General features: G+C 56.2%; 1 protein-coding gene across 2 annotated transcripts in view; it reads left to right on the top strand.

Moving 5' to 3' along the window:
* The first annotated feature begins 583 nt into the window (after positions 1-583).
* SMARCD3 (SWI/SNF related BAF chromatin remodeling complex subunit D3) overlaps positions 584-16,614 on the top strand; it is a 33,187-nt gene continuing 17,156 nt past the window's right edge. For both annotated transcript variants that reach the window (XM_082398978.1, XM_082398976.1), the window contains exons 1-2: positions 584-702; positions 2,375-2,515. In XM_082398978.1, the coding sequence (XP_082255104.1) occupies positions 2,477-2,515 (39 nt within the window). In that variant the 5' untranslated portion in view covers positions 584-702; positions 2,375-2,476. The remainder of the gene's footprint in view (positions 703-2,374; positions 2,516-16,614) is intronic.

Genomic DNA, 16,614 nt, shown 5'->3' with positions numbered 1-16,614 from the left:
TATACTAAGTGAAATCAGCCAGTCACATAAGGGCAAATACTGTATGATTTCATTCATATGAGGTAATCAGAGTACTCAGATTCACAGAGACAGCGAGCCCGTGGGGTGACCAGAGCGGCCTATCTAGCTGGACGTCCAGAAAGGGCTTCTCTTGGCCGCCAGAGTCCCTGCAGAGACAGGAGTAAAGCTGGGAGGAACCCAGATTAGACCATGAGTGTCAAGTGCATAATGGGGTGGGGGGCATGGGTCAGAGCCTGTCCCTGAACCTGGAGTGGAACCAAAGCCCCCTCCCCACCCCACAGCGTGTGTGTGTGTGTGTGTGTGTGTGTGTGTGTGTGTGTGTGTGTCTGGTCCTAGAGTAAGTAACGCCTGCGGTCACATCAGACGCTCTGACGGTCTGTGTGAATCCACGGGCGCGTAGGTGCATCTACAGACCGAAGGCACAGCTGCGCACAGACTGCAGATCACAATGGGCCCGGCAAGGGCGCGCCGCGGTGCTCCTAGCCTGGCGATCACATATTCGGATGGATGGGGCGACGCTGCCTGCTCTGATCCCTAACTCATTATTAAGCTCCTCGCTCTTTGCAGACGCTCCCTGCGCCTCCCCCGCTCAGGGCTGCAGCGGCGCAGGCGCCGGGGCCGAGCCGAGCGCCGAGCTGGGAGCGAGCAGCCGCGCGCCGGGCCAGGGTCCCGGGGGAGCAGGTGAGCGACCCGCGCCGCGCGGTCCCAGGCCGTTGGAGGAGACGCCGCGCCGCCGCGCTGCGCCGGCACCCCGGCCTTCCCTGCTTGGCAGTACCCGTCTTGCTTCTGTTGGCATCACCCCTCCTTCCCTTGCCTGGCATCCCTCCTCCCCCCTGCCTGGTATCTCCTCTCCTCCCGTCTGCCTGGCATCCCTCCCCCCACCCCGTCTGGCATCTACCCCCTCCTCCCCTTGCCTGGCACCTCCCTTCTTTTCCCTTCCTGGCACCTTCCTCTTACCTGGCACCTTCCCCTTACCTGGCACCCCCTTCTCCCTGCCTGGCTTCTTCCTCCCCTCCTCCTTTCCTGATCTCTCCCCCCCCCACTACTGACTCTCTCCCTCCCCCTGCCTGGCACCTCCCCCCACTCCCTTTCTTGCACCTCTTCCATGACTGGCAAACTCCCATCCCGCCTCCTCTCTGATTCTCCCCCTTCCTCACCCCTGCCTGCCATCTTTCCCTCCTTCCCCTACCTGGTACCTTCCCCTTCTCCCTCCCCTGCATTTCCCCTCTTTCCCTTTGCCTGGCACCCTCCTGCCTGGTACCTTCCCTCCTCCCCAGCTGCCTTGTACCTGCTCCTCCCCGCCTGGCGCTTTCCCATCCTGCTGCTGACTGGCACCTCCCCTTCTCTCCCCTGCCTGGCACCTCCCCTCCTCCCCCCTGCCTGGCACTTCCCCTCCTCTCCCCTGCCTGGCACCTCCCTTCCTCCCTTGTGTCTGGCACCTCCCCCCTGCCTGGCACCTCCTCTCCTCCCCCCTTTCTGGCACCTCTCCTCCTTCCCCTCCCCTCCTCCCCACCGCCTGGCACCTGCCCTGTCTCCACTTGGCATCCTCTTGCCTGGACACCTCGCTCCCTTCAGATTGTCCCTCTGTCTCCCACCTTCCTGCAGGGCACCTCCTCCCAGCCCTGGGCTGGTAACATCTCCCCTGCTGGCATCTTCCTCCTCTCCTTGCCTCCCCTTCCTCCTCACCGTCTCAGAGTCGCCCTCTGGCCAACACCACCTACACGTGACCCTGAACTGCTCTCAAGCCCCGCCCCCTGTAGGTACTGCGCTGCCCCCCCATCCCCGACTCCCCACCATCTGCCCAGGGACTCCAGCTCGCAAGGTGGGCTCTGACCCCAGCCCACAGCCGTCCTGCTCTTGCATGGGGGTGAAACCAGGCTGTGCACACAGGGAGGATTCCATGTGAGCTGAGCAGAGTACAGAGCAGGTCAGCTCTACCTGCCGGCCACCTAGATTCCCTTGGGATGTCCCTGAGCTCCAGAAGTCATCCAGGTCCCAACCTGGCTGATGCTCCTCCTCCGCCTATTGCCAAGTCCCCCAAATTTGCCTGCCCTGCCAGGGCCTGGGCTCTGCCTGGATCCTCTGCTCTCGTCCATCTAACTCTGTCCTGCAGGACCCGCCTCTGACGGCTTCCTGCACTCACAGTGCTCCCACCCCACACTCCTCCTCGTGCCACCCAGCCGGGCTGGCCCTCGCCTGTCCCCTCGTCCCTTCCTGCACACCTCCTGCCTTCCTCAGACCGTGCCAGGGAGTGGGTCCACGCAGCGGGCCCCTCAGCATCCTCAGGCCCATTGTGAGTCTGCCTCTGGGGCTTGGGGTCTGGCCCGCCCCTCCCACTGCCCTCTCCTTTCAGATCCTCCTCAGAATGGCCCTTGGTGCTGCAGGCACGGTAGGCTCTGGGCCCAGGCACCGAGGGGGCACTGGATGACTCCCCCACTGCAGGACCCAGCCACCTATGACTCCAGGCCTTCAGCACCCACCCGCCGTGGTACAGGTAGGCGCTGTTTCCCCCACCAGCCCAGTAGCAGGAGCCCTGGGGCTCCACTGAGAGCTGGTGGCTCTCAGCCTCTGGTCACACTCCACGGCCCCCTCTTGGCACTTCTGCCCCCATCTGGACCTGTGGCAGTGCCTCTTCTCATCCCCTGTGACAGCTGCAGCCTCTTCCCAGACCCTGCTGCCAGCTACCGCCACCGTTGCCCTCCCTCTTGCTCAGTGTCCCCTTACCTCCCGCCGTCCCTGGGCCCTGCCTCTCAGAGCCATTGCAGACAGGGACGAGTGAGCCTGAAGCCAAGGTTTTGGTTCATGTGAAAATGGTCTAGTGCTCTGGCTTGTTCCACTTCCTCCCCACCCCCAGACCCCCAGACACACCTCCTTGCCCTCACATGTGTGTGAGTGCACCCATGTGCCCAACACCCCCCACACACGTGTGCACACATGCTTTCTGCCAGTCGGGAGGAACAGGGACCTGCTGAGCCCTGGCACAACTTGGGCTCTAGAAACCTACCCCCAAACACGTATGGCGAACACCTGAAAGCCTTCCAGGCTGCAGGCAGGGCTTTGTTTGGGTCAGGAAGGGTGGTGGCGTCCTGTTTCAGGGCCTCTGGGGCAGCCAGCCCTGCACTGGCTCAGAGGCACGCTCAGGCCCATTGCACGTCAGTTGGACCCTCCTGAGCCTCCTCCCGGCAGTGTGAGAGGAGGACAGCCTAGCTGGTCCCACGTTGGGTGCCCCTGGTCCCGAAGGAAGTGCTGAGGCCCCACGTGGAGAGGCCGCCTGCCCCAGAGCCCCATCCATCTGTGGGGAGGGAGGGGTTGGAGCTGTGGGTCTGAAGCCTGCAGCCTGGTCTGAGCTCTGCCGGTCCAGCCCCACCCGTCACTTCGGCCACCTCACCGGTGGGAGTCACCTGGCAACAGATGGGATGCTCTCAGGGCCCTGGAGGTGTGAGGGACCCAGTCCCCGCCCTCAGGCTGGCAGTCCAGGATGGGGAGCAGACTTGGCCATCCCACAGGAAGTGCCAGAGTGGATGACTCAGGCCTCCGGGCTCTGACAAGGGAGACGTCAGGAAAGCCCTTCGTAGGGGCAATTTGAAGTTGGCTTTCAGAGAACAGGAAGGTGGGGTAGGCTGGTGACTCGGGGGGCAGGGGGTGGGCCGAATGAGAGTGCTTTTCTCAGCTTCTCCTCCCTGAGAAGGGGCAGAGGAACTTGCTTTCCTGCCTGGGCCGCTCTGAAGGCCAGGGCAGCGCCGCCCCCTCTCTACCCCGCACCCCTCTGGTCGGTGGGCCCAGGGCGGAACGGTGCAGGGCACTGGCTGCAAGGGGAGCCTGGCTGGCCCAGAGCTGGAGCAGCCCTGGATGCGGAGAGACCGGCACCGGGTGCTGGTCACCACGGAAACCCGTGCAGTTCATCAAGGCCCCCAGACAAAGGGCCGACCCACGGGCCCACAACCTAACCACTGCCCTAGCCTAAGTGCAAAAGTGTTCCTTAGCCTGTGGGGTTGGTTTTTAAATGCAGACTCCTAGAGAAAAGGTGTGAGCTAGTATACTAGATACATTCTTCCCGGGCAGCTCTAAAGTTCTGGGGTGTCTGAAGGTGGAGGCCAGGTCGAATGGGGGGGCTGGCTGATGGGAGGCAGCTCAGGCCCCTGGGAGGTACAGCAGAGCCAGGCCCTTACGTAGTGAATCCTTGTAAATTGCGGCTGATTTGGGGCGCACCGAGGTAGGTCCTCTGGGACTCCCCAGCAGCAGTAGGTGGGCGCCCTGGGCTGTTTCCGTCCTTGCCCAAGGGGGTGATCTACCTGAAGGGATGGGTGGGGGGGGGGAGGCTTGAGAAGGCCGGGGGGCTTGGGAGGCTCTGGGAGCAGTGAGTACATCGTAGTGACACCTGGTCCCCGAGTGGCCCCAATCACGAGGTTCAGTCTAGGATTCCTGGGGAGTCGGGAGCCCCGACCTCCCCATGTGATGAAGGTGGTGAGGGGCGAGGTGCTGGGGGAAGTTTCTGGCATTTTATTTTGGAGTCACGTTGACGTAAAATTGGCCTTCATTCCGTGCATGCAGTCGCAGGCGGGGAGCCGACTTTGACGCCCGGTGGCTTGGGCACGTGCTGTCATTTGGATGCTGACAGGCCCCGCGCTAGCGTCTAGACAGCACGGGCGGGCGGCACGGGCCAGGCGTGCAGCAGCTGGAGGCTGTCTTCGCCCCAAGTGCCTGCGGTGTGATTGCGAGCGAGAGCTCGTTGTTAGTGAGCGTTAAGTGGCAGAGGTGATGAGCTGAGGTGGCACCAGGGGGAGGTGTCACCGGAGGACGCAGAGCCGCAGACATGCAGGACGAGCAAATGGCTCTCCTCTTTGGCTGGATTCTGAGCCCTCTTGAATCACTGCTCCAGAGGGTCCAGCCTGCTTCTGGGGGGCATTCAGCTGAGGGAGACTTTGGGGGTGGGGCTGTGGCTCTTTGGGATATGCAGACCCTCGGTAACTCGTAGGGACCCTACGGGGGCGTATTTGGGCCCCCGTAGCACACCTCAGCCTGGCCCACCTCTTGATTTGCTTCCTAAGCTGTGAAACCCATTTCTCTGTGCCCCAAACTCACTTCCAGGAAATTTGAGAAACTGTCTCATGAGCATGTGGCCACTCATGCCTTTACTGGAATTTACAAACTTGGATCATCTCCCATGTCAACCTTCTTTCCAGACTGAAGAACATTCTGGGGCTTGGAGTGAGGAACAGTATGCTGTGAGGGGGGCGGGGGAGAAAAGATGCAGGAAGATGTACTCGCCTCATTCCAAAGGAGCTTGAGGTAGTTTGCAAAGACACACATAGTGAGGAAGTCAGGACGGAGGAACGCAGGGTAGGGAAAGGATGTTGTAGCCAAGGAGGAGGTTAGCGGACCACACGCAAACCATGAGGCCTGGAGCCCCCTCTCACAGCGGGGACACATGAGGGGTTACACTGCCTGTAGGACAAAAGTCAAACCATTTGCCCCAAAAGACTGTGATTTCTGGCCCTGAGACCCCAAGAAGTGTCTCCTGTGTGATGACATGCGGGGGATTCTGTGTGACAAGTTAAGCAATATCCTCAACAATTCCACAGCAGTTTCCTCGGGCTAAGCCCAGGGCTGACAGAACATCACACGGCTGTGCAAATACTGCTGACCGTGCTCGATCCAAAGATAAAATTTAGAACAGCTAGAAGAATGCATTGCCTGTTAATATTTACAACAAAGTTTCCAATGAATATCAGGCAGCAGGCAAGTTTATTTAAAATTGGGAATCAAGTACAGAGTTATCAATACATTCTTGGGCTAAGGGGACTCTCCTCATAGGAAAATAAAGACCTTGATCAGCACGTGTGCCCAACAGGTGAGCTTGGGTACAGGGAGGGACCAGTCACACCCCTTACCCCCAGGTCCTGAACCCACTGAGAACGAGACACAGATGGCAGGCATTTATCAACTTCATGGCAGGGAAAGCTGGACTGAAGAAAGAAGCCTGAACCTGAAGCCCAGATGTAGAAGGTGGACCTGACACCCTAACCTTGGGTTTGCTTACCTGGCGCAGGTTAACAGGAGGAGATAGGCAGCCTCCTGTCAGCAGACCCCCCCTAAAGGGGAAGGCAGGCCACGGGGGACAGCCGTGACTTCACCTCCCCCCTGACCCAGGAGAGGAACTTGTCCAGAAGGTGTCAGACCCTCACCACCTCATTAGACAGCCCCTCCCAAAGGGAAGAGAGGTGGGGCGAGGTGGCAGAGGATTATTCCAGAGTCTTGACTCCTGAAGAATAGATTAGAAGCCTCCTTGTGAACACATGATGACAAGAGAGCAGGGTCCCCTTTGCAGTGGGGGTGGGGCCATCCACGTTGCTGGACAGTGACATCAAAGCTCAAGTTCTGACTTGGGAGTGACCTTTGACCCTACCCCTTCCTCCTCTCTCCATCGGGACAATCGTTTTATTTGATTTTATTTCCTAGACACATCTCACTTCCATCCACTTCTTATTCCCCACGTCACCACGCTAGTGCATGCTGCTGTTGTCTTCCGCCTGGATGACAACTGGTGCCCCGCACAGGGTCTGGCCCCCTCCCCCCAGCCCCAACCCATCAGACTAGCCAAATGGGCTTCTTGTAACACAGGCCTGATCCGTTGCGTCTTCCATTTCCTTGAGGGCTTCACATATGCTGTTCCCTTTGCCTGCAATACCCTTCCAGCTCCCTTCACCTGCCTAAGTACGTGCATCATTCAAGTCTTGACTTAAATACCACTTCTTCCAGGGACACTTTCTCCCACTCCAAGGTGTAAAGTTCCACCTTCTTTTGTCTTGTAGCATGTACCAAAAATTTCAATATTTCATGGACGTGCTTCTTAAAGGCACAGACTGCATTTGTCTTGTTCAACACAGTGCTGAAAAAAATATATATGTATTTTTTTGGCCGTGCGGCTTGGGGAACCTTGGTTCAGCCAGGGGTTGAACCCGGGCCACGGCAGTGAAAGCGCGGAGTCCTCACCACTGGACCGCCAGGGAACTCCCTGTTTCTTGAATGAATGAGCGGATGAATGAGGCAGTGGGGGAGAGGAGGTGGCCTTGACAGCTGATGCTAAAAGGAGCCTGAGATCCCTCTGTACCGATGGCCCCGCCCTCTCTAGTCCCAGACGACCCAAGGGTGGGCCATTCTTGCGTGCTCGCCTTGACCTGCTGACACCTGAGCTGCTCTGTGCAGGTGCTCTTGGCCCACGCCCCGTCAGTCCCTCTCCGATAGGACCTGTTCACCATGATCAGGGAAGTCCATCCCCTCTTCAGTTGTTCTTGTGGTGAGGGAGGTTCTTCCTTCCTGTGACCTCGGTCTTGCCCTTGGAGTTACAGAGAATGAACCCCTTTCTGCTTCCGCGACATTTGCCCGCCTCCGGACATTTGGAGGCAGGTCTCCCACACGCCCTGCGTCTGCTCTCGGGAACATCCAGCTCTGGCATCTTCAGATGTGCCTTACCTGGGGGCCTGTGCCGGCTGCTCAGACCTTGGCGCCCACTGGGAGAGCTGGACGGGGGCGGGGCTGTCTAGACAGGCTTCAGAGCCCCCAGGCCTCCTTAGAGGCTGAGCTGTGCCCTTTACCTGCTAGGCAGACTTGGGCAGACACTTAGCTCCCTGGGTCTCAGTGTCTCCTTGCAGGGCAGGACTTAATCCCCTGCCTGTAAAGACGCCGGGGGAAGCTGAGTACCAAGCACTCTGCACGAGGCCCGCACGCCATGGTTGCGGGGAGCGCCCCTCATCACCGCTGGGTTAAGATGCGAAGCTGGGCGCTGTCCCGGCTCCAGGTGTCAGCTGTAGACCCCAGAGCACTGGCTCTGGTGACCGACCGGTGTCTCCCTGGTTTGCAGCCCAGCCCGCTGTCCTCACTGACACCGTTGCCTCGTAAAGGCTAGAGTCAGCGAGAAGCCCCGGGCTTTCCGCCCACCAGCGAGAAGGTTGTCTCTGATCCCGGTTCTGAGAGCTCAGATGCAGAGTTACCCTGTGAGCGTTCGCCATCTTTCCAGACAGCAGCTCGCTATCCAGCCTGATGCAATCGGTGTGTTTGCGAGGCCTGCCTTCTTGGCCTTTAATGACGTTTTTAGTTGGAGAGAAAAAAAAAAAAAAAAAAAGTGAGCCAGTAGAGCCCAGGAGAGAGCCCTGTGGTCCTCGGTCTCTCCAGGGCAGTGAACAGATTCCTTGCAGTCCCAGCAGCTGAATCAACAGCAGGGGCCCAGGTGGGTGGGCTTGGGGGAGGTGCTGCAGGAGTGGGGGAGGGTCCTGCTGGTGGGGGCGGGGCCTGCGTAGAGGGAGGGGAAGCTGAGCTCCAGCTCTGTCTGTAAATCCCACTCCACCCCTCCGCCAGCAGCGGGAAGCATCATCGTGCTTTTGCTTTCTCTTGCCTCAGTTTCCGCTCTGAGCCCCGACTTTACCACCCCTTCCCCCATTTTACCCAGACCTCTGCCTTCAGGAGAAAATCCAGTCTTAGAAACCCTGTCGAAAATATGCCCGCTGGGTGGTCGACACCCCATCTGTCAAGACTGCCCCCCAGCAGCCCTCACTTCCTCCGCAGCACCCAGGACTCCACAGCAACGACTTCAGGAAGGAGAAGGGAAGGGAAGCAGGCTGGGGTCAGAATAGCAGCAGCCGGTGTTGACCGAGGGCTTATTGCGGTTTTAAGACTTTTACATGCTTTAACTGATCTGTCCTCACCGCAACACTGTGAGGTAAATGTTATTATTGTCACCACTTTTAAGATGAGAAACTAAGGTGCAGAGAGGTTAAGAAGCTTCCCAGTGGTTGGGGAAGAGTCCCAGCTGGGGTCTGTCCACCGTGTCTTCTGAGGTGCCATGACCCAAACCTCGGCCCTCAAAGGGCAAAGCAGCCAGGCCTCTCCACGGGCCAGCATCCTCTGTGCACCCCAGCTCTGAGGCCCAGGTCAAAGGCTGGTTGTCATTGTGCACGAGGCCCACACCATTTCTTCCCATTAATTGCTGGGTCCCTAGGGGCGTGAGAGATCCAACCCCTAAAATAGGAAATGGGGGCGCGGTGGATTGCAGAGCTCGTACCCCTTCAGAAACAGACAGCCCCTCAACTCCATCTGTGTTGCCAGATTTCCAGCGTTTTAAGAGATTCTGGGAATCTGTCTTTTTATATGAAATCTTTCCATTTTTAAGATTTTTTAAAGTGTTTAAGACGCACTGTGGGCTAAGCGAAACCTGTCCAGCTTTCCCAGTTTGCAGCGTCCACCGTGAGCTTTCCTTACCCCGTGACCTGTCACCTGTCATCTCTTCTAGCCTTCAGGCCCTGAACCCTGAATCAGTGTTTCTCAGTGGGCCCCAGTTGAGACACACTGCATGAGGAGTTGCTGTCACTTTGGGTGGCCTCCTGCCGTCAATGAATTATAATCAAAATGCAGAGTCTTGTCAAACACTTGAGGACCCTCTCCGAAGTAGAGAAGCATCACTCATCAGTCCTCAGGGATGTGCTGCTAATGAGAAGGGCCAAGGCTTTTGGAGATTCTCCCTCTCAACTTGCCCATGTTGTGAACCCAGAGCAGTGGCTGCTGAGGGAATTCAGGGTACTTTTGACAACCAGCGTGAGAGCAGTCAGAGGGTGAGCAGAAAAGAACGCTGGCCTTGAGATCAGAACATGGGAGTTTGAGCCCCTTTGACACTAGCTGGCTGTCTGGCCCTGAGTCAGTCATTAACCTTGCGTTCCTCATCTTTAAAATGGGTATACTAATAATATCCAGCCCTTTCACTTTCTGGGATGTTGAAAGAACCAAATTAAATCATGAATATTGAACTGTTTTGTAGGCTATTAAGCTCCATAAAGATATATGTGTTAATTTGGAGGCGTTTGACAAAGTCTCTCCCAGTGTCTTGAGTATGACACATACAAGTGGCCCGAATGCAGTGGTGTGCTGGTAAATACTTAACAACTGGCTCTTGACAGGGTGGAAAGGGGCAGATGAAATATGATTTGCATCATTTGCTAATGTCTGTGGTATAAATACTCCTACCGTAGCTGATTTTAAACTACCACCATGACTCTGCAGCACATCACTGGATATTACTGTGATTGTGTAAAATTGCTGCCAATTGAAGACTAATTCCAAAGGGTGTAGATCATTTGGAGAGAGGGCTCTGTCCTGATGCCTTTTTCAATACGTTCAGTAAAGACTTGGATGAAGAGAGAAGGTCACGCTCACTGGATTTATGAATGGTGCACAGCTGGAAAGGATGGTAAATATATTGGATAAGGGAATTGAGATCCAAAAGCTCTCAAGCTGGAATAACGGGTTAATTCTTACAAGAGGAATATTCTTAAATTTTTTTTTAAATTAATTAATTAATTAATTTTTGGCTGTGTTGGGTCTTCGTCTCTGTGCGAGGGCTTTCTCTAGTTGGGGCAAGCGGGGGCCATTCTTTTTTTTTTTTAATTTTATTTATTTATTTATTTATTTATTTATTTATTTATTTATGGCTGTGTTGGGTCTTCGTTTCTGTGCGAGGGCTTTCTCTAGTTGTGGCAAGTGGGGGCCACTCTTCATCGCGGTGTGCGGGCCTCTCACTATCGCGGCTTCTCTTGTTGCGGAGCACAGGCTCCAGACGCGCAGGCTCAGTAGCTGTGGCCCATGGGCCCAGTTGCTCCGTGGCATGTGGGATCTTCCCAGACCAGGGCTCGAACCCGTGTCCCCCGCATTGGCAGGCAGATTCTCAACCACTGCGCCACCAGGGAAGCCCCAAGAGGAATATTCTTGAGTCCAAAAAGGCAACTTTACAAGTATGGGATGGAGAGACATGTTTTGGCACAAAGTAGTAAAAGAATCAAGTTTTTAGTTGACAGGAAGTTCAGTACGAGTCCAAAGTGGGATGGGTGCTTACCAAAGAGTAATACATTAGTAACAGTGAGGACTTCATTCAGTCCTCTATGACTTAAAGACAATTTTCACATATGCCCTCTCATTTCTATTTTGCTACTCACAATAACGCAGTGAGAGAGGTGCGATGATGCTATACCCATTTTAGAGATGAAGAGACTGAGGCTCAGAGAGGTTGGCACTTTTGTCCTCCTGTCAATAGGTGGTGGAATAAAGACTCAAACTCAGGTCTTCTGGCCCCAGATTCTGCCCTGTGTTGTGCTCATGAGCATTGTTTTTTTGTTTGTTTTATTGGCGTATAGTTGATTTACAATGTTGTGTTAATTTCTGCTGTCTAGCAAAGTGATTCAGTTACACATATATACACATTCTTTTTCATATATATATATATATATATATATATTATTATTTTTTTTTTTTTGGCCACACCACACAGCTTGTGGGATCTTAGTTCCCCGACCAGGGATTGAACCCGGGCCCTCAGCAGTGAAAGTGTGGCGTCCTAACCACTGGACTGCCAGGGAATTCCCATCTTTTTCATACTCTTTTCCATTATGACTTATCACAGGATATTGAATATAGTTCCCTGTGCTATACAGTAGGACCTTGTTTATATAAGTCCATTGTTCTGAGTGCCCTGTGTTCTGTGGCTTCAGGCAAACCAGAGGATGTGAAGGGAGGGGCCGGGTGGGGTATGGACCAGCAAGGAATAGTGAGGAGCAGTGCTGGGGGAGGATTAGTTTTCTAGACCTGCTGTAACCAAGTGCCAGACTGGGAGGCTTTAACAGTGGAAATGTATTTTCTCACAATTCCAGAGGCTGAAGCCGGAGATCAAGGTGTGGGCAGGGTTGGCTCCCTGTGAGGGCTGTGCGGGAAGGCTGTGCTCCAGGCCTCCCTCCGTGGCTTGTCGATGGCCGTCTTCTGCCTGTGCCTCCTCACACTGTCTTCCCTTGGTGTGTGTCTGTCTCTGTCCTAACTTCCCCAGTTTTATGACACCAGTCATACTGGATTGGGGTCACCCTAGGGACCCACCTCATTTTAACTTGATTACCTCCTTAAAGACTCTCCGAATAAGATCGCATTCTGAAGTACTGGGGGTTAGGACTCCAACAAATGAATTGGGGATGATGGGGGCTGGAGGGGACACGCCGTTCTCCCATGACAGAGGGACTTTGAGAGCTGCCTTCAGAATTTGGAGTCACGTCTTATGAGGGAGAAGACTGCGCTCTAGGTGGCAGGAACCTCCAGGAGGTGACCCCGGGTCACGCCCACCACAGGAAGAGCCAGGGCCCCCAGGGACAATTTGACTTGCTGCCACCGCGGACTCCCTTGGACCCCTTGGCTGCCGGGACACCGGCTCCACACCTGGCTCTAGCTTTCCGCACGTGGGAACGCGTGGAGCCGGAGGGAGGCCTCCAGCACCTCTGTTCCCACAGACACGCGGGCAGGCAGTGCGCCCTGGCTCGGCGGCCGGCCCACAGCCGACCACGGGCAGCTCTGCCGCCGCTGCTCAGCCCCGGCGGCCCGCCGCCTCCGCCAGGGTTTGGGCGCAGCTCCCGGAAACTCACCGATCCCACCGTCACCCTGGGGCACGGCTGCAGCTGCTGGCTGCTGCACCGCCGCCATGGCCCCCCCACCAACCCACAGCCCCTCGGAGGAGGTAGCCGTCGGGGCGTTGGCCTCGCTTTCCCATAACGAAGCCCGGAGCTCTGGCGGGGGGCACACTGGCCCTCTACTCTTCCCTCCTCGGGCCGCAGCTGTGGCCATCCCGGGGCAGGAGCTGACGTGAGCTGCTCAGTCTCCCATCCTCTCCACGCCCTGAGCCCCGTCAGTCCCCATTTGGTCCTCAGACTCAAGAGTCCCAAGGGCTGTGACTGTGCCCACCGTGTGAAGCAGCGGCACTTCGTACAAGACGGCCACGCAGTAGGGGACAGGGGCGGGGAGGAGGCCCTGCTCTTCCTTCAGATGCCTCCATCGGCAGCTCCCAAACCTCGGCTTCCCTGGGCCCAGCGAGAGGCCTTATGAATTCTTCCTGGATTTCCCTCCAGTTGACTCACTACTCGTGGTGGCTTCTCGATGTCCCCCCTCCCCTCCTTTCCTGCAGCCCCTCCCCTAACCAAGTTTCTACACGGGCTTCTCATGTAAGACCCACGCTGGATACTAATGGCCGTTCTCTGCGCAAGGAAGCTTCCAGTGGTTTGGGTAGAACCCAGGCTCCCCTTTGGCTCCCTGAGCGTCCATGATTGGCCACTATGAATAATCACCTGGCCAACCCCTCACGGGTACCCTCCCTGGCATTTGGGACAGCCCACAGGTGAAGGGCTCTGAGGGCTCCTGTATTCACTAGTCCCCTAGCTGGGGGTTGGTGGGCAGCAGGACCACCAGGACCCAGAGGTAAGGCAGGGCAGCGGCGGCCGAGGCCCCCCGGGTCTGGCAGGCTTAGCATCGGAAGCTAGTAATAGCAGACGATTCATTAAGTGTTTACTGTGTGCCAGACGCTGTGCTGAAGTCTGCACATACATGACTTCTTTTTATTTTTTGGCCGCGCCTTGTGGCATGCAGGATCTCAGTTCCCCCACCAGGGATCGAACCCGTGCCCTCTGCGGTGGAAGCGCAGAGTCTTAACCACTGGACCGCCAGGGAAGTCCTTATACGACCTCACTTTAATCCTCACATCCGCCTGTGAGTCAGGTGAAGGGCTCTGTGTCTTGCAGACAGGGAAAATGAGGCTGACAGTGACCTGTGCAAGGTCATGATCACTCAGAGGCTGCACCAGGCCTGACATCCCAAGACTGTCTGACTCTAGAGCAGTGGTTCTCAACCCTGGGCAATTTCACCCTCCAGGGACAAAGGACAATGCCAAGAGATGGGGAGAGGAACGTGCTGGTAGAATTTACTGGATAGAGGCTAGAGATATTCTTAGCATCATTCGATACACGAGACGGCTCCCACAATAAAGAATTATCCACGGGACTTCCCTGGTGGTCCAGTGGCTAAGACTCCGTGCTTCCAGTGCCAGGGACTTGGGGTCGATCCCTGGTCGGGGAACTAAGATCCCATGTGCCGCGCGGCGCAGCCAAAAAAAAAAAAAGAATTATCCAGCCCCAAAATGTCAGCAGTGCTGGGGTTGAGAAGCCCTGTTCTTGAGTCCAAGCTCAGAGCCATCACACCACGGAGCCTACAGAGACCCCACCCAGGGAGGGCAGTGGGTTCAGGGCCTGGGGGAGGGCAGGACCCCAGAAGAACTGGAGCAACGGGCAGGGCAGTAAGGCCCCGTTGTCACAGCCCTGGCCCAGGACAGACTGGCTTGCAATGGCCAAGGCAAGTGCCCAGATCTGGGAGCAAGAGCCCGGGGTCAGGGCAGGCGGACGGGCTACCTGGAGGGGATTCATTATACAGGTCGGGGTGAGGGACACCCGCTGGCCTTGTTACAAAGGTTTGCAGAAACCAGGAGTGGTGCACCAAGCAGGTCCAGGCCCTGAGACCACCCCACTCCATCTCCTTCCCCCTCCTGCTCCATGATGAGTCTTCATGAGGCCTCTTGGTTGTCACCACAGCTGTTTGAGCCCCAGAGACTTCCAGAGTATGCTGTGTGGGGACATGGGAGGGGCCGAGCCGGGCTTTGACCATGATATCCTTGATCACAGGCAGCCCTCACAGACCATCTCCTCTCAATCCCGCATACTTTTGCCTGCTTCCCCAAGAAGCCTGGGGCCCTCTGCGCATAGATGGAGACTTTTGCCTTTTGCTTGGATCATTTCTCCTACCCTTCTTAGGCCAGGGCGGGCCCTCTGAGTTCTCCAGACCTATGGCCATCGCATGGTGCCAGGAAGGCAGGACGAGGTGGCACTGGGGCTGCCCATGGCCTGTGGGCAGGTAACCACGTGTTCCCAAAGGAAGTACCTGGGGTGGCTCCTGGAGGACAGGGCGGGGTGCCAACGTGGCAGGCCGTGTGCATGGGTCCTACCCAGGAGTTCCACGGACACACACGTGTGTGTCCATCTGTCCAGCCAGGAGAAGCCCGTGGACGGCCCGCTGATCCGCCCACAGGAGCGAGGAGCCAGGGGCTTGTTCAGAGTTTAAATGGGTTTCATTTGTTTGGCTAAAAGGTAATTCTTACATAGGAAATAATGCAACTTCCTCCAACGCATTGACATTTATTTTAGACACCTCGATGGCAAATTTTCTAGAATTTGTATTCCCAGTGTTTGAAACAATCTGCTTGAGATTTTTGGGAGTGTATTTTAAAAGATAATTGAGGGTAATTCAGCTTAAATGCACAGGCCTCTGGGGATCTTGATTTCCTTCTTTAAAAAGCAGGTGTTTGGGGAAGGTGGAGGGGCACACGTGCGTGCGTGTGTGTGTGTGTGTGTGTGTGTGTGTGTGTGTGGTGTCCCCAGCAGGCAGGCGCTCTGCGAGGGGACATCGGAGAGGCAGGTCGAGATGAAGGAGAGAAGCCAGGGACCCTGAGGTTGGGAGACCCATTCTGCAGCCCCAGCCCCAGCCTGTAACAGCACAGCGACTTCTGGCAGGTCACACAGCTCCTTACAGCCCCCACCCGGTAGGGTCTCTGTCAGTTAGACAGGTTGATGTGTGTGAAAGTGCTTGTGCAACAGCAGACTCCCACGTCTGAGATGGTGTTATTAATCCTACGAAACACGAGCCCGGATTGTAACATCACCCAGCGTCTGGAAGCACGCTGGCAATCCCAAGTAGACTTGGAGTGGGTTCTCTTTACCCACACCTTTGAGATATTGGGGTCTCTCCTTGGGATTTATCCATGAACAAGGCATAAAGATCCCTGCCTTTGGGGTGCTTACATTCTAACGGGGGAGAGAGAAGTGAAACGCTCAACGTAATAAGTAAGTAGGTTATAAAGGATGGAGGAAGGTGTGCAGGACGGGGAGGAAACCCAGCAGAATGAAAGCGATAAAGAGCTGGCAGGGGAGGGGCAGGCGGTGACTTCTAATAGGGTGGACAGAGAGTGCCCCACTGAGAAGGGGACATTGGAACCAAGACTTCAGGGAGGCGACAGTGTTAGCTGGAGGAAGAGCATTCCTGGCAGAGGGAACAGCAGGCTTCAAGCCCTAAAGGCTGCTGAGTGCTTGGAGTTTCTGAAGAGCCACGAGGAGGCCAGAGGCTGGAGCAGAGAGAAGAGTGATGGAGATGCATTAGGTGAGGACACAGAGGGAGCAGAGAGTGGCATGGGACTGGGTCCGGGGACCTGCACGACCTGAATCTCACTGGCAATGAGATGGGGGGATACCTTGGGAGGGTTTCGAGCAGAAGTGACGCCATCTGACTCCCCTTCCTAAAGGACCGTTCTGGTTGCGTGTTGAGAATAGAGGGTTGGGGGCCAGGTTGGAAGCAAGCTGTTCATTATTGATGGATTGGACCAGGGTGGTAGCAGTGGAGAAGTGAGAAGGAGTTGGATTCTGGATCCAGAGCCAACAGGACTTGCTTTCTGATTGGATGTGGGATGTGAGAAAAAAGCAGGATTCCAGGATGGTGCCAAGGTCACGGGCCTGAGCAGCTGGAAGGAGAGTGAGGTCCGTGGGTAGTGAGGCAAGTTTGAGGTGGGAGAGCAGGAGTTTCATCGTGGGCGTATCTATTCAAGGTCCAGGTGGAATCGACAGTATGTGAGCAGACAACTGGATACATGAGTCCAAGGATTGGGAGAGAAAATGGGCTGGAGGAAAATGGGAGTTGTCAACATAT

The sequence above is a fragment of the Balaenoptera borealis genome (genome assembly GCF_965194805.1).
Source record: "Balaenoptera borealis genome assembly, chromosome: 7".
In the NCBI taxonomy this organism is placed as follows: Eukaryota; Metazoa; Chordata; class Mammalia; order Artiodactyla; family Balaenopteridae; genus Balaenoptera; species Balaenoptera borealis.
The sequence above is the reverse complement of the archived record's forward strand: the minus strand, read 5'-3'. Positions and strand labels throughout refer to the sequence as shown.